Source organism: Apus apus, chromosome 5 (genome assembly GCF_020740795.1).
Source record: "Apus apus isolate bApuApu2 chromosome 5, bApuApu2.pri.cur, whole genome shotgun sequence".
NCBI classification, from domain to species: domain Eukaryota; kingdom Metazoa; phylum Chordata; class Aves; order Apodiformes; family Apodidae; genus Apus; species Apus apus.
Genome location: NC_067286.1, coordinates 32875460 through 32893614, shown reverse-complemented (window position 1 = coordinate 32893614; position 18155 = coordinate 32875460). Strand labels below are relative to the sequence as shown.

Here is an 18155-nt window from a genome sequence, read left to right as displayed (position 1 = left end):
CTGTGGCAATCTTCAGCTACTACATTAGAATGTCGTATGCATTAAAGTGGCTATTGGGACAGTGAAGTGCAGAATTATGTTTTGAACATGTGTGTTGCTCTGCTTCTTAATCCTGTTGAATGTAGATACCACGAAGTCTGAGATAAAATGTATCCTGCACCTGAATCCATTGGCTGCTTTAATAATAAATCATGTGGCATTGAGGTGATTTCCTTTACCCTGTTTCTTTTTTAAAAATCTGCTTTTTATTCAGATACATGTTTATGTTTGCTTCTCACCTTCTTCTGCACTTTGTCACCTTTCGTGTTTAATATTTTTGTTCAAAGTTTGTTTGCAAAGTATTTAACTGAGGAGTTGCATTGCATTTTCAAATGCCTTTATTAAAGCCAATGTACATGCTTGATGTCAGCTAACACTCTGTAGCTGTGCCACTAACATATTGGAAGAAAATTAGGTTTACACAAGACAAAAAGCCAGTTATATTGTAAAGAGCACATATCCTTCCTTTAAAAAACTTAGTAGTTCTAACCAACTACTCTACCACAGTAGTCACACTACCACCAGGCAGTCTCTAAAGAAACAGGGAATTAAATGGTTGTCCAACGTATGAACAAACTGGTTAGTATCAGCCATTTCTCCTTCATTAATAGTGTAATAGTGAAAAATAAGAGGAAGGTCTATGAAGAGCACCCATTTTGGTATAACATTTTTGTGAGCGTTTTTTTCACACCTGTATTCTGGATTTATGAAGTCTTAAAGTGTTTGGAATATACTTGAGCACCCAAATGATAAAAATTACTACTCTTATTTTTGCCTTTAAAAAAGAACTTTTATTTATTATTTTTGAGGTTGATGGAACACTTGCTGAGGGGCAAAATGTGTTATGAATCTGTATTTTAATATTCAAGAAAATATCAAGTAATTGAAGTAATACTCATTGAAGTAAAACATTTACATTATCTGTAATTTTTCATTAAAACCTTTTATGTGTTAAACAGATTGAGATTGGTTCTTCTCAAACTTTGTGGTAGATTTTGTGGTGGTGTTTACTCCTAATTTAAATATGAATGTGAGGGAATTCTGTCCATTTCTTCCTGTAGATTCTAAAAATGAACTGTCACAAAACTATTGTAGCCAATTAATTGTTGTGCCTACACTTCAAAAGAGGTAAGAGTGAAGAAACACTTCAGACATGGAATTGTAAAATCACAGAATGGTTTGGATTGGAGGTGCCCTTTAAAGGTCATCTAGTCCAATGTCCTGGCAATGAGCACGGACTTCTAGGTTCATTGCTCAATTGATGAGTGCAGAACTGAGTTTTAAAATTCATTAATGTATAGATATATTTTTTCTAGGTAAATCATAGCATTCTGACAGGACAATAAATCTATCACACTGTCTCCATCACTGAAATAGATTGTGTTGTTAAGACATGAACCGTTGAGATTATTTCAAGTGGGATATGACTACTTCTAGTAGCTATGTAAATCCCTTTGAACTAGAGTTTGAACTAGAGTTTCAAATGTAGCTCTCCTTATCTTGTATATTTCCTAATGTTAGTCGCAGTTATGTATTGCAAGTGTTAGTTCTAAATCTGGTGCTAGAATAAATCAATTTAAAGTTCAATAAGCAAAGATTCTGATAGCACCTTTCCATTTATCCTAGAAAATACTAATAACTTCAATGAATAACAAGCTCTTACTTGGAAAAAATTCTGGAGATTTAGGTGGCTTTTGATATAACTTAATGTTAATCTTATATTTTAATCCCATTTTCTTCAAAATACATTCTTACATCTATCAGTTTTTAGGAATTTGAGAAATCAAAATGTATCCTGATGTGCAGGTATTTGTTAAAGCATAGAAAAATTACTTTAACTTCTACCATACATATATCAAGTACTCCCTTTTCCAAGAAGTGCCTGGAGATACAAAAGAAATAGTTGTATTTTAAAATATTTTTATTTTTCAAGGGAAAAAAAGATCGGTTAAGTTAGGAAATAATAATTCTTCATATTTGTTTTTAATGAGTGTACATGGTTTTGAAAAAGTTACTTATGTGTTTTCTCTGACGTGTATCTGTTTGATGCTTGGAAATTAATTTGTAAAAATAGTTGTCTTGTCTGTCATCTCTATATGCACATAGATACAGCAAAGTTGTACATGGCAGTTTTTCATACACAGTTTACATATACATTCTTTCTGACTACTTAATTGAATTGTGCATTTCTTCAATGAAAACCTATATGCTTTTCTTCAGACACAAAATTAGCAATTTCTTCCTGAGCACCTTTCAACGTGTTTGGCTGGAAAAAGTACATGAAAAAACTCAGTATGACAGGCTTATACTCAAGTTAACGGTAATGTAACTTGTGGAGAGCCTCTTCCTTATGCACACACTTACTCCTTCCCAGCCATGATTTGATGTTATCATAAAACATGAATTTGTACAATTTTCAGAGGGGATTCTGATTGGTCAGTGTTTGAAATTTGATAATAATATGGCCTAGAAGGTTGGCTCAGTAGCTATTCCACTATAAAATAATAATAAACGTCCACAGTGTATTTAAACCAGTCATAGTATATATAGTCAATTTGCATAGCTTTTTTTAGTGGTGCAGGGTAAAAATAAATTAGAAGTTTGTGTGCAATAGCCTTTTTAACCATATGTAGTGCACCTCAAAATAAAATTTCCCCCCAAATATGGCATAAAGTTGGAATGGTTTGGCCATTATTATGTGTATTCTTATTGTCATGAGCTGTATTTTCTGTGGAAAGTTAAATTAATTAATACTGTACAGTAGTAGTAAATACATTTTATTTAGTTCAAGAGGACTCTGCTCACTGCAGGAGGCTGGACTAGAGGACCTTTAAAGATCCCTTCCAACCCACCACATTCTGTGAAAAAAATAGTAAGAATGCACATGCAGAGTTGTCATGGAATGTTAGTTATGTTTTCCATTTTGTTTCACTGACCAATCAGAGGATCAGAATTGTACAAATATGTATCCTTACTAATCATTAACCACCTGAGCTGTTATACTATGTTCCGTTACCCCTCTTGATCTCACTTTCACAACCCCCCCCAGGCACCGTTCTATTAACCTCTTCCTCCATGGCTATCAGAACTATTGGATAGAAACAGAGGAATATTCATTTGAGGAGAAACTAGTTCAGGATTTGGCTGTAAGTACTGACGTAACTGGGCATATTTTTCAGTGCCCACTTTAGTGTATATTTTATGTATCTATTATAACCTATTTTTTTGTGTCTGTACTGTAGGCATATGCATAAACTTATAAAATATTATTCCTTATGCTTCAGGGCATACTGTAATTTTCTGCTGTGGTCAAAAAGACATTTGTCCCATGAGGCACACTGAAGTGCATTAAGGTGGTTTATGCCTTCAGACAAACTATGTGATACTCATTCTTGGGAAAAGAAATTGATTAGATGAACTGTCAGACTATTTTTGTCACTATGGTAATTCCTATGTTCCTATATTTTATTTAATGCTTTTTTTAAAGCTTAACACAATTGATCCTTTTCCCCTTTTAAAATTTTTTGTTGATGCATAATATTTAATTTTAACATTTTCAGCTTTGATACAAATTAAGTTTTAAGTTTGCTGTTGTCTTGTTGATACATCATAAGGAGAAGTAAATATATGCAGCCATATTCAGCAAAAATTTAGTGTATATGTGTACTTGATCAAAGTGATTGGTAAACCTCAGCATTTTATTACTGAATATTGATTCAGAAAGCCTACTCCTCTCTGTAGTTAGTTTATCTAAAATTCTTCCAAGGGGCCTATATCCATAGCATTTAAACACAACAAAAACTAATAGATAGCTTCATATGAAGATGTATCAGGACATACTTCAGTGTTAGCAAAAGCATTCACATTGTGCTTTGTATAGATCCAGTGGTATAGAAGATTGTATGATTTTTCAAAACTACAGCTAATGTATTTTTCTCACACTCTGGACAATTTTATGGTCACAGTCTTTGCTTGACTCTGTTGTTTCTTTCTCAAGGAAGGAATGAAGCTATTAGTCAAAACCGTGGCTACAGTTCTTTCAGATTTACTAGTGAAGTAAACTGAACTTCTGATATATTGCAATTACAGTAGTAATTGTAAATTCTACAATAATTTGTGATAACACAAATAAGGTAAAGGTGATACACTGCTTTTTTGCCAGTGCTTGTTATGTTATATTTCAAACTGCCAAAAAGAAGTCTGAAGTTGACAATAAGAGCAACTGGCTGAATCCAGATTACCTAGAAATTACATGGAAAGTGTTGTAGCAAACAGTAGTTTGAATAGGATATATCTGATTATATTATTAAAAATAGTTCAATTAACCAATAATTCTCCTGCTAAATAATTGAGCTTTTTTCATTTCTGGTCTACTAGAAATGTAATTTCTGCTGAATAAGGCTTCCCTAAGATTTTCACTGTCTCATTCTCACTACCTCACAAATGAGAAACTTCTGATATTGCTATACAGAAATGAATAATGGTCAGATACAGGATTTATTCTGAGTCATACATGCACATTATGGTGCAGGTTATGTTGTAAGATGCTGAATGAGATGAATACTAGAAGTAAATATAAACTGGACAATAAAATTACCGAAATCCTTTCATAAGCTTAATTACTCAATTTTTTTCTTACTCATGAAGCTTAATTTGTATTTTCTGATATAAATCTTGAGACAGACACCTCCAAAGAAAGACGAAGAGGAAGAGGAAGAGACCGAGAAAAAACAGCCTGATCCACTTCATCAGATTATCCTCTATTTTAGTCGCAGTGCTCTCACAGAGAAAAGGTAAAAAGAGCTGTGTTGAAAAGCACTTTGAGTAAAAGCACCTAGTAATTGAATTTCTAATAACATCACAGAAGTGATTTAACACAACTGCAGTTTATTATTGTAAGTGGTGAATTCTTTTTTGCCTTCCAGTTTCATTAGAGTTTTCACGTATTTAAACGCAGTATAACCTTTATATTGAGAAAATCTGGACTATTTTTGACACTTGAAAAGCTTGGTAAATTTCCATTACAGGAATAAATGAGCAAGAATTCTCATAGAAACAAAGTCTAGAGGAACTGCTGGTTCATTCTGAGTGCCCTTTCTGCTGGTAGTAGTTGTAGGTTCTTCTTGTTGGTATTCATTACATTTTATTCAGTATGTCAGGAAATATTTTATGGATTATTATCATTAATTGCTTTCAGTATTAGTTTCTGTTATTAATTTAGACTGCTGATTAGAAGACATATTTCATATGAGTAGAGTACTCCAGTGCTTCATATACTTTTTCTGTATGATTTACATATTCTTGTGACTTGATAGCTATTATTATTCTAACTTCTCTCTTCATAATACTCTTCTGCATCTGCAATAGCCAGTGACCATACTTAACCAAATGACTAAGCTGGATGTCCAAATATACCTCTAAATTGTTTAGCTAAAAAAGTTAGAGAGACTCAGTTTGTGATAAGAAAATACACTTATAATATGATTTTCAAGAGTAACAGCATTTCAAGTAGACATGTATCTAGTTTAGCAAAATATCATTTAATAGAAATGGTATTTAAATACTAGTAGCAACATGACATCTTTCTATTATTACGTTGTAAAATAATATTAAATATTTTTTTACTCTTTCTAGTAAATTAGAAGATGATCCTTTATATATTGCTTATTCCGCCATGATGGCAAAGGTAAACATGTCATTTCAAGCTCCATTTCTCACTTCACTCCAGTACTTCCCATTAATTTTAGATGCTTTTTAAACCTTATCCTTCCGTTTCTTATGTGGACTGCTTGATACTAGTAATTTCTGTATGTTTAATGCAGGAAATGCTGTTCAGAGTTTATATATATATGTATGTATGTATATGTATTATATTTTATATATTATACATATATATAAAATATGTAATACATATATGTTATATATATATCTAAAAAAAAAAAATCCTACATTAAAACAATATTATAAAATTCCAGTAAGTGCAATTCTGTTTATATTACTTGCTACTTTGTTTTGTACCAGAATAACTCATGAGCTGTTTAAACATGTCAGTTATCTTTATTTTTTGGGTAATTATTTTGGAGTTAATATTTTAAGTCTGTCAAAAACAAATTGACAGATTTTGCAACATATTGATTACAGCTGATAGATGTGAGGAGAGTTTGATTGTGAAGTCAAATATTATTAATTTAAATAGAAATATGACACAAGAACACATACCTTACAATTACAGGGTGTATATGGCATTGCATGAATACCCTGAAGTACTCATACATATCAACTTAGTGTGGATGAACACAAATATTTACAGTTACAGGGATTTTAATGTTCTTAATGCATTTAATTAAGCAAAATCTTATGATTTCTGTTTCTAACTTAAAAAGAGCTGTCAGGAAGAAGAAGAAGAGGAAGAAGAAAAAGAAAAGACATTTGAGGTAAGAGTTTAAATAACACTTCTTTTTCATCACCTGATGTGCAAGTGTTTAAAATAATTCCACTAGAATAAATGCAAGAATAACGCAGTGTGTACTGAGTTGGTTTACTAAGTTACTCATATTAAAAAAATAATAATAAATTTAAAAAGTGTGTTGTGATGAAGTTTTGTAATCAAGCAACCTATGGATTCTGGAGGCAGATAGCCTTCAATAACTTCAGATTTCTCATCTTCCTGTTTTCCTGATTCAGTTCCAGTCTGTATTCTGTTCTCATTTTTGTTCCCAAATCCCAAATCCAGGAGAAAGAAATGGAAAAACAGAGAACTCTCTATCAGCAAGCTCGCTTACATGATCGTGGAGCTGCTGAGATGGTCCTTCAGATGATTAGTGCAAGCCAAGGTAATGGTCTGTGAAATTTTAAAAGTATATAGATGTTTATATGTATGTGTAAGACTATACACATATATAATATATTATGTCATACATATGATATGTATATCATATGCTCCTTGTATAGGGTATATAAGGAGGCATATAAATGTCAATAACAACTACACTAGGTAAAATTTACAGACTGCTTTTCTGATTGAACAGTTCATAATGGCAAGTTTTAATGAGTGTACCCTTGTTTTGACAGGTCATACAGGGCCCATGGTTGTTGAAACACTAAAACTTGGTATCGCTATTCTAAATGGTGGCAATACCATAGTCCAACAGGTAATGCTTCTGAAACTGCTGTGAGTCTTGCTTGTATAAAGGAGGCACGTGATTTCAAGATTTTTAGTATTTGGTTGTGTTTTTATTTTAGTGCATTTTATTTTAAGCTAAACAGTAAAGAAATATCAGGGTATTTTGGTACAATATCAATTATATTACTGCCTGCCAGTGTTTTTAATTTTGAATGGTAATTCAGGAAGTTGGTGATTCATGTCATTTTAATATAGGGGTTTTTTCCCAAAAATTTTATCCCCTCTAGAAAATGCTCGACTACCTGAAGGAGAAAAAGGATGCTGGATTTTTTCAAAGTATTTCTGGCTTGATGCAGTCATGCAGGTAAAAGCATAAATCATATTATTACAATCTCAGTTTTATTCATGTTGGTGGGTTATTTCTCAGTGCAGGTGGATTCATCATAGGTAAATTACAGGAATCATCGATTCTAGAACCCGTGTGGGTAATTTTTGTGAAAAGTAAAATGCTCTCTTAATGGTCCCAGATCCCTCAGGTTTTCTGTCTGGGTGGTTCTAAGGATGGATAAATCCATCCACAGGCCAGTGGAGCTTAACTAGAGTTTCAGTTTCTGCACATCTCAGACAGGTTACATCATCTCTGACTCTTCCTCTGAATCCTCTGCATATGTATCAGGTTTGTTAGAGATGGCATATGGCTGGTGAGACTCTAGTAGTCCATTTGCTTAACAAACCAGAAGTTCATATTACTTAAGGTAAAGGACTCGCATAATTAAGGTGGGAAACTGTGGGTGTTTCTGATTACTCTTCAGTAGACAACCTCCTTTTCTCAGCCTTTTAAAGCAACAGAATGGTTCTGAATGAGTAGACTGAGAATTAGAAGTGGACAAGCTATATTCAGCCTGGGAAAAAACTGTGGAAGGGATGGTAACCTGCACTGCAGAAATTATCACTGAGTAGTTACAGCCTGATAAATAGTATCTATGGTGTAATTTTTCCATTTTTGTAGGACTCAAATGGGAACTGCAGTGATGATATTACCAATTGTGTATGTGTATAATTCAGGAATTATTTTAAAAGATTTTTATAAAAATACTTGAAAACTGACAAGAGAATGAATATTATGCTTTTAAAGATGCTTTTGATTTTAATGGTGTCACTAGATAGTAGAATATGTGACTGCATTGCTGTTTAGATAAAAAAACCAACAACAACAAAGAATCATAAAATTGTATTTGGACTGTTTGAATTTAAATACTCTGACTGGGCTGTGAGAAGAATCACCATCTGCTGTTCCACATGTTGAGCTATGACAGGTTAGAAAAAGAAAATTCTGATATCAGCGTATTTGATCTTGGAAGATATGGAATCTCTATTTCCATATATAGTCTTCTGTATATGGAGCTTCCATACATCTTCTGAATAACATAATAATACTTAGTATATACAGTAGCAATATAATAGAAATAATAATGATAGCTAAGTGGAAAATGCTGTCACTGAGAAATAACTGCAGTAATGGCTTTTTGGCAGGCAGGTTTAAGTCAATATAGAGAGTAATATTTCAGGTTTCTTTTATGCTTTTCATGTATACATGAAACCATGAATGACATTACTGGAAGTGAAGTTAGGGACATGAGGACACCTGACCAGAGACACGTTGCTTTTCAGAAATGAACACTGGACCTTTTTTTTCATCACAAGCTCTTTTATTTAATACTCATATTAGATAAAATATGAGGCAGTGCATGTCACAGTGGGTCAAGAATAGTTGTTGAAGGACTCCAGAGATTTCCTAGAAGAAAACAGCTTTCCATTCTGTACTTACAGTACTTTTTCCTGTTTGGTTTTATTTTCAATATAAGTGTTCTTGACTTGAATGCGTTTGAGAGACAAAATAAAGCAGAAGGCCTGGGAATGGTTACTGAAGAAGGAACACGTAAGTAAAATTAAATTAATTCCAGTAGTGTTTAAAACATTATTTGTGATTTCTTCTTTAAATTGAACTGTTCTTACTGTGGCTTGAGGTTTCTGTTTATAAACTTACTATAAGCAATTACAGGGTTTGAGTTCTAAATATGCTTTATATTTACAAAATCCTGAGCAATAATCTGTACGAAAAACATTGTAACTTCCAGTATTCTTATCCTGTATTCTTGTTATTTTTCTTTGATCCACAGTCATCGTTCGTGAGCGTGGTATGTTTGGGTTTACAGTTTTCAATGCTGTTGTTGCAAAAATGTGTTGCAAGTACAGAGACAAATCTTTCATTGCATCTTCCCAGATATCTTTAGGTTTAGCTTTACGGTCTGCAGCAGGTTGTGTTTTCAGCTTGGATAAACAGTTTGATGCTTATTAAAGAAGTGTTAATATTTAAGGCATGATTTGAGTTCTGACTAACCATTTACTTATTAGATATATACCCTGTTGCTTTTTTTCTTTTTTTTTTCTTTTTTCTTTTTGTTTTTTCACCATGAATGCATTGGAGTGCTAAATATTTTGGCTTTGCTTTTTCTGTCTCAGTTTTTCTTTTAATTATTATCAGTCTGTTTCTTCTAAATGGCTTTAATGCTTTTATAATTATTTTTTTTTGAGAATTCTTGTTTTTAAGGTTGCTGTAAGTTTATATATTCTGCATCTTTCATTATAACTGTTGTCTCCTAATTATTGTACTTATATATTGTAAAGGTGAAAAGGTGTTGCAGCATGATGAATTTACTCGAGATCTATTTCGATTTTTACAACTGCTCTGTGAGGGGCATAACAATGGTAAGTGAACTGAATTAATTTGGGGGAAAAATGTGTGATGAATTTGTTCTTTAATAGGGTTGAGTAGAACAGATTCTAATGTCTTTTCTTTCCTCTAATTAATTTAGTTTTCTAAGGGGGAAAGCGTGCCAGCAATTTGAGTTGCAGAGTTCAATTTGAGTGTTTAAATATTAATGGAATTTCAGTATTTATGCCAAGCATTAACAGGCATTAGCCTATTAAAAGTCACGTGGATAACAATTCTTCAGTTGTGTTTACATTGTGTTCTACTGTAGTTCAATTTCTATTACATAAGCATCTGTAGCCAACAGATTAAAAATAATATATTCTTCATGTGTCCATGAAAATACGAAAATAACCTTGCATTTTTTTACTCGTATATATATTAACCAAGCACAAATCACCTCTTACTTCAGATTTTCAAAATTACCTACGTACTCAGATGGGCAACACCACAACAGTGAATATTATCATTAGTACAGTGGATTATCTCTTGCGTCTTCAGGTGAGGAAAAAAAAAAAGAGAAAAATGGAGTATAACGAATTTACCTTTCTTTGGTTTTTATACATACACATTTTATTGGAATCAAATGTGAAAACCCCCTCTCCAAGGATATCTAAAATAAATAATTCTGATTTAATGTATTTCATCTCTTCTTTCTCTTTTAAAATAGATGACCTTTCAGAATTCCATGTGAAAACATGTGTTAATCTATTACATTGTTCATTTCCACAGGGAGCCTAGTTATATAATCATACAAAAAGTTATTGTTAGGAGAAATAGATTGACACAGAAATACTGAATTTCATATGCTGCTGATTCAACTTTTGATGATACAAATGCAGGCATTAAATAGTGTATATAGAATCCAAAATTAGAAAATGTGTTGTCTTTTTCTTAGGAATCAATCAGTGACTTCTATTGGTACTATTCAGGAAAGGATGTCATTGATGAATCAGGACAACGTAACTTCTCTAAAGCTTTGGCTGTCACCAAACAAATATTCAATTCCCTTACAGAATATATCCAGGTAAACAAAGTTTTGCTTAAGGTACTAACAGTAAAATTATATGATTATATAGCCTGATCATGTCCTATCATGAATTTGTAAATGCCTTAGCTTTATTTTTTCTTAATTTTGATACATTCATATGGAGTCACTGGCCCGTTGTGAAGTTACTTCTTAAACGTGTTAATGGCTGCAACTTTAACATGATACAATCTAGTATGTATGCACTAGGTACCAAAGAGATCTTGCAAAGGTTTCTCATTAAGCTTCGTGGAAGCCTGAATTTTCTTTTTTTATTTTTTCAGGGAGAAGTCTTAGGAAAACAAATTGGTTTATTTGCTTTGATTTGGTTTATTTCATATAAATTAAAAATACATTTTCCTTAATTTTTTAGGGCCCATGCATAGGTAACCAACAAAGTCTGGCTCACAGTAGGCTGTGGGATGCAGTTGTTGGCTTTCTTCATGTCTTTGCCAATATGCAGATGAAACTTTCACAGGTATTTTCAGTACTCAAGTTAACCTTCTTTGTTTATAAATTCAAGTGAATGTTGAAAGCTGTAAAGCAGTTCATGTGCTGATACTAATTGGTTGTCTATGTACCTATTGTAATGTAAACGTCCAAGACTGAATCTCAGGACTTGCATCTTCATATCAGTCCTTTTAGCATTAATCATCACCGTGCACTCACCTTTTCTAGTATCAAGGTCACTGCTTCCAACTAATTTGTATCTTTCTGATAGTGAAGGTGGCAATTAGGTCCCTTTCTCCCTGTTGTGAAAACCTGATGATGTGTCAGAGCACAGCAGAAGTACCACTAAAAGCATGGTTCCCATACTACAGCGAAGTAGGGCAGGAGAAAAGCTGGGGAAGATTCAAAGAGGGAGGGAATGTGAGTCGGTCAGCTTGTCCTGTTACCTCATCACAGGCACTGAGCAGGAGAGCAATAGGCAGTGTTCATTTCACTGAGCTGGGTATTGTGGAGTCCCACCCGTCTTCACAGTTTCAGGCTTCTATGTCCTTTGTGGCATAAAATCTAACCATTCACTCAAGACTGTTCACTGAATGCAACAGTGAAGAGTCATTTCCTCACTCTTATTGACAGCCTCTGCTACCCTCTGACTTCCTCGTAAGATTTCTTCCCACCCTACAGAACTACATCAGAATTTTGAGGGTACTTTTTATGTCCTTAACATTAGTCAAAAATCCATGTTAAACTTAACATGTTCTATAGAACTAAACAGTTCTAGTTCTCTTTAGTGCATTATGCTATTAAATATTCCTTGTGAAGTGAAAAGGATGGATTCTTTCTGAGATCTTACTGCCAGATCCGTGGAGTGACCAATTTTGTGAGTTTCTGCTGTCCCTTATCTGCACTTTGGTATTGCCCAATGCTTTATTGTAACCATAATAAAATGACAATCAAATTTTGCTGAAGAATGCAAACTACTTTTAGATGACCAACCTGCATACCTGTATATAGTTTTCCAGATAAATACAAAGAGAAACCAACCCTGTACATTTTTTTATTTTTTTGTTATTTATTTATAGGACTCTGCTCAGATTGAATTGCTTAAAGAGCTGCTAGATCTGCTAAAGGATATGGTAGTGATGCTCTTGTCACTGCTTGAAGGTTGGTCTTGTTTTTCTTTATGGTCGAATATGATTATCTCAGTTTCATAATGTAAAGTACAATACAATGTTAATCTTTCTAAGCTGTTTTTTAAAATTACCTTTATGTGATGCCAGGAAAATAACTATATCATATTTATTTAGCATATATTCTGGAGTATAAATAGGCATGGAAAAGAGGGCTGCTACAGAAAGGCATGTTAAAAGAAAAATTATGAAGATTTAAGAGCATTTATGTTCTGTTCTCAGCATTGACATGAAATTTCTTTATTTCAAATGTAGTGATACCAAATAACTCCCTGTTTTAACACACTACTTAGGTAACGTTGTAAATGGAACTATTGGAAAACAAATGGTAGACACGCTTGTAGAATCATCTAGCAACGTAGAATTGATTTTGAAGTTCTTTGACATGTTCCTCAAGTTAAAAGATTTGACTAATTCAGATGCTTTCAAAGAATATGACCCAGATGGTAAAGGCATCATTTCAAAGAAGGAATTCCAGAAATCAATGGAAGCTCAAAAACAATATATGCAGTCAGAAATTGAATTCCTGCTGTCCTGTGCAGAAACTGATGAAAATGATATGTTTAACTATGTTGATTTTGTGGAAAGATTCCATGAACCAGCCAAAGACATTGGATTTAATGTAGCAGTATTGCTAACAAACCTCTCGGAGCACATGCCTAATGATTCACGCCTTCACAGCTTACTTGAACCTGCAGAAAGTGTTCTTAATTACTTTGAACCATACCTTGGCCGTATTGAAATAATGGGTGGAGCCAAGAAAATAGAAAGAGTTTACTTTGAAATAAGTGAATCTAGTAGAATGCAATGGGAGAAGCCACAGGTGAAGGAATCCAAAAGGCAGTTCATATTTGATGTTGTAAATGAAGGTGGAGAGCAAGAAAAAATGGAACTCTTTGTGAATTTCTGTGAAGACACAATCTTTGAAATGCAGTTAGCATCCCAGATCTCTGAAACAGATTCATCTGAGAGACCTGAGGAAGAGGAAGAGACAGAGCCTTGCTATGTAGTGGATATTGGAGATGGTGAGGAAGAAGAAAAGTCCCTGGAATCTGCTTCAGCTTTTGCAATGGCCTGTGTTGCAATGAAGAAGAATGTTGCAAACTTTTTAAAAATGGTCACTGTGAGGAATCTAAGGAAACAATACAGGAAAGTTAGAAAGATGACAGTAAAAGAGATGGTGAAAGTGTTTTTCTCCTTTTTCTGGATCCTATTTGTAGGGATGTTCCAGATGTTCTTTAGTATAGTGTGGGGAATTTTCCAGGTTCTTTGGAACACCGTATTTGGAGGTGGACTGGTTGAAGGAGCCAAAAACATTGAAGTTACCAAAATATTAGGGGACATGCCTGACCCAACACAGTTTGGAATCCACGATGATGTTATGGAAGGAGAAAAAGCTGAAGGCACTGAGCATGGCATCAGAGCTGAACTTGTGCAGTTTATGAAGGGTGAAAAGGGAGAAGCTGACATAATCTCAGACATTTTTGGCATTCATACAAAGAAAGAAGGTGGTTCAAAATATGGTCATGATGCTGGTCTTGGAGATATTGCAGAAATCCTTGGTACTGATATCCAGTCATCTTTGGAAAACACAGTTCGTAAGAAAAAAACATTACAGGTAAGCTAAAGAGATTTTTTTACTTCTTTCCAGAAAATAATAATAATACAAATATGTTACTGAATTTTCTATTAGTGAATTAATTATTTGCCAGTTAACTGATTAATAAATGCTTGCAAGGAGAACATACTTTATAATCTGTACTTTTTAAAAAACAAAAAGGAGAGTTTACATGGCAGAAAATATCAGCCCAAAGTGTTTAGATTTCAGTGCAGTAATTTTTTTTTATTTTTCATTTGGACTTTATTCAGATCAAACATTTCTAGCAGCTTTCTAGGCACAGTTTTTGGTATAAATGGTTTGCACTATTGTTTATTCTGCATGCCCCCTTTTTTCATAGTATACAACAACTAATTTTATAATCTACTTTCTCCATAATAATACGTCACACTTTCTTCTACATGCTTTACTGATCACATACAAGACAATAATTTATTGTTACTTTAATGTTTGTAATATATTAATTCTTTACTTTTGTTCTGTTTTATGAACGAGATATTTGGTTCCACTCAGCAAAGCTAGATATAACCTATCATTCTGTTTTAAAATGGATTAAACTAAATGTCAAAACCCAAATGCATGTGTTGTATTTGGAAGGCATTATGTTTCACTCTCCATTTTCTATCTGTTTCTACTTGTTTATCAAATATATGTTTCCTCTTTATGGTAAGCTTTCCAGATATTTTCAAGATAAACCTCCATTGTGCAACTACTTAGTTCATTATTTCCTCTTTGTTCGTATGTTTTTTTCCAATATATGTTTATTGAATGGATCAAATGATATTTTTCTATTTGTTTATCTTATTTATTAATTCTTTTTTATGCATATATTTTAAAATTAAAGTATTTTAAAATCCTGTCCCATTTAGCATAAATGTAATGTTTGTATTTTAAAATACTATTTTAACTTAAGGATCAGAGCAGGTCTGAGTAAATATTTTTGAATTGTCTTCAGCAGTACTTGAAGTAAATATCTTCAGATCTAAGTAAACATTTCAGAATTTGCTGTGCTTTGATTTATACATTTCTCTCAGGTGTGTTTGTAACTGCTGATTAAAATGTTCAGTAATTTATGCATATACTTTGAGTCATTAATGTGAAGTCTGCTATGCCATTCATCCAGCTTTTACCTTTAGTACATTATACAGTGAAACTCACCAAAATAATGTTTATACTAATTCTATATTAAACAAGTTGCTTTTCACACTGTGCACGAACAGCTCAAGTAGTCTAGTTAGAGCACTGGATATAACTATTAAGTAGAGCTCAAAGAAGACACAGCAATGTAAGAATCAAAAATTCTTTCCCGGAAGTCACCATGTCATTCTTAAGCATTTAAAATAATAAAACTTACATGAATGGATAGAAACATATATTGGAAAAGCAATTGTGTAGTGATAAAAACAATTACATTACCATTTATCCAGAGAAACTGCAAAGCAACCTATGGAATTGTAAATGATGAAGATTGTTGGGTCCCAGTTTTTACCATGAAGTTCCACAGGAATCTGTGCTAACTGCAAAGTTGCCTTAAAATAGTAGATGAAAATCAGTGATGTATGGGGGAGGAAAAATTATAGTGTTACATGTAAAATGTTGGATATTGAGCTCATTTTTACTGCTTGGGTGTGAAATCTTGGGAATATACTAGAGTTATACAGAAGTGTTGGTTCAACATAAATGTCAGTTAATACAGATCAAAAACAGAACTGAAATTTTTAATGGTTGAGAAAGCCACTGAGAGAGGAAAACCCCAGAATATTACTGGGCTCCAAGATCTCAAGGTATGTGTCTTGAAGACCAGATGTTCAGAAAGAACATGCTAAAACTGAAAAAAGTGAAGGCCAAAAAAGTTATTGAAACTTGTGTATGGAATTAATTGGGCTAAGGCTCTTCAGCCTGGAAAGGAGACAATTGAGAAAGCATATGATAGAGGGATGGAGAGGATGGATAGGGCTTTATTCATTCTTCCCCCACCCTACCCTTTAGAAATACTAGGTGTCGTCAAATGATCTCTGAATATTCTCCACCAGCTTGAGATCTTACAGGAGGCTATTTATGGAAGAGTTACACGTGCTTCCATCATGTGTACTAGATGATGTTCCACAGATAAGAGGTGAGATGAGCAAGCAGGAACAATTTAGTAATTTCTTTCATAAATTCTTTCACTACTTACATGCAAGAGATAGGCATCCAGGTGACTAGCGGGGAAAGAGTTCAGATAACTGCATGTATTAACCAGAAATGTAGGAGAGTACACCAACAGACAATTGGTGACTAAGCACTTTGAGAGGGTAAAGAGTTAAGATAGTTTTTTGCAAAAGTGAATGGTAAATTTAGGCCCATAGGATTCCTCTGTAAATCTAGGACTTTGGAGCTTGCAACCCTCTGATTTCCAGTGAAACTTAGATACTCAGATTGAATTTGAAATTAGTTTATTTTGGTCTTGAAATACTGAGGCTAAAGGTGTTTGAGATCCAAACCCCAGTTTTGTTGCTGCCATCTCTAAAATGGTATATTGTTTTTTTCTTATCTTGGAGGAATGTTGTAAACACATACTTAGATGGTTGTGAGGTGTTCCAGTAAAGGTTTAAACAACAGTTGACCCATCTAAGATAAATAATTTGAAGAAAATATTGCATGGGTAAAAGTAGTTTAAATATTTGTCTGTTTTCAATTGCATTGGTTGATTGTAACTAAATAATTGGGTTTTGTAATATCAGATAATTACACAGATCTTTTTGAGAATTTTTTATGCTATCATTGATTAATGATTAAGGGAGTGGAACATCTCCCTTATGAGGAAAGGCTGAGGGAGCTGGGTCTCTTTAGCTTGCAGAAGAGGAGACTGAGGGGTGACGTCATCAATGTTTATAAATATGAGGTTCCACATAAACATCAGAAAAAACTTCTTTCCTGTGAGAGTGACAGAGCACTGGAACAGGCTGCCCAGAGAGGTTGTGGAGTCTCCTTCACCGGAGACATTCAAAACCCACCTGGATGCGTTTCCTGTGTGATGTGCTCTAGGTGATCCTGCTCTGGCAGGGGGGTTGGACTAGATGATCTTTTGAGGTCCCTTCCAACTCCTTAGATTCTGTGATTCTGTGATCGATATATTATTCCTCAATTCATATTTGGAATGAGGCAAATTGATGGGCATTTTCCAAAGTGCAGTAACTGCACTGAATCTTTGGGAGGGACTTTTGTATTTGGGTATGATCATCCTCAGCTGGTCACAATCTGTCTGATAAACATGTTTAATTACTTTAAGTTGTTAATTCAACTGGGCTAGTTACAGTATTAATAACACTATTCTGAAAGAGGCTATCAGAAGAATTTCTGCAGTTTTCAGTGTTAAAATCAAGTCTGAGCTGTCTGTTTTTAAAAATCTTAACACTTTAAAAGCGCAAACTAGTATAAAAAGTATAGTGTGGTAATTATTGTATTTGTTTCTTAGAAAACAGTTATGAAAATATTATTTTAATTCATCCATTTTAACAGTTAAAATACTTTTTGCAGATATCTGAAATTGCAAAAGAAGCTGAAACAAAAAGAAAAGCTGAAGCTGAGAAGGCTGAGTAAGTAATTTTTACACAATTCCTGTTTCATCCTTTGATATTTCCCATTGCTAGATAATTTGGCCAGAAAGAATTCCAGTGAGTATTCAAAGCACTTTATGTGCACTTTGGTTTGTCAGTATTTTCAAAAGCAGCACACTCCCTAAGAGGTGTCACACCATCTCAGCAGGTGACAAAATACTAATTTGAGTCTTGCAGTCCTTGACAATTCTGTGTATGTAAATCTGTGGCCATTATCTTTTAAATATTTCCTATAATTACCTTTAAAATGGAGCACCAGTCTTGAAAATAAAAACCTGCAACTTGTCCCTACTGCTATTTACGCTTCCTCTACTACCCACTATAATTTTCAGGCAACAA

At 33.6% G+C, this 18155-nt stretch overlaps 1 protein-coding gene across 10 annotated transcripts in view; it reads left to right on the top strand.

The window, feature by feature from the left end:
* The window catches only part of RYR3 (ryanodine receptor 3), a 210986-nt gene that overhangs the window by 174984 nt on the left and 17847 nt on the right, over positions 1-18155 (top strand). For 6 of the 10 annotated variants that reach the window (XM_051621641.1, XM_051621643.1, XM_051621642.1 and 3 more), the window contains 16 exons: positions 3089-3185; positions 4723-4832; positions 5674-5725; positions 6423-6473; positions 6773-6872; positions 7111-7190; positions 7450-7526; positions 9028-9101; positions 9343-9360; positions 9851-9931; positions 10348-10436; positions 10834-10962; positions 11336-11440; positions 12492-12573; positions 12893-14217; positions 17737-17795. In XM_051621641.1, the coding sequence (XP_051477601.1) occupies positions 3089-3185; positions 4723-4832; positions 5674-5725; positions 6423-6473; positions 6773-6872; positions 7111-7190; positions 7450-7526; positions 9028-9101; positions 9343-9360; positions 9851-9931; positions 10348-10436; positions 10834-10962; positions 11336-11440; positions 12492-12573; positions 12893-14217; positions 17737-17795 (2529 nt within the window). Of the gene's footprint in view, positions 1-2259; positions 2360-3088; positions 3186-4722; positions 4833-5673; positions 5726-6422; positions 6474-6772; positions 6873-7110; positions 7191-7449; positions 7527-9027; positions 9102-9342; positions 9361-9850; positions 9932-10347; positions 10437-10833; positions 10963-11335; positions 11441-12491; positions 12574-12892; positions 14218-17736; positions 17796-18155 lie in introns of all 10 variants that reach the window. The other 4 variants (XM_051621636.1, XM_051621634.1, XM_051621639.1 and 1 more) reach the window with 1 other exon arrangement.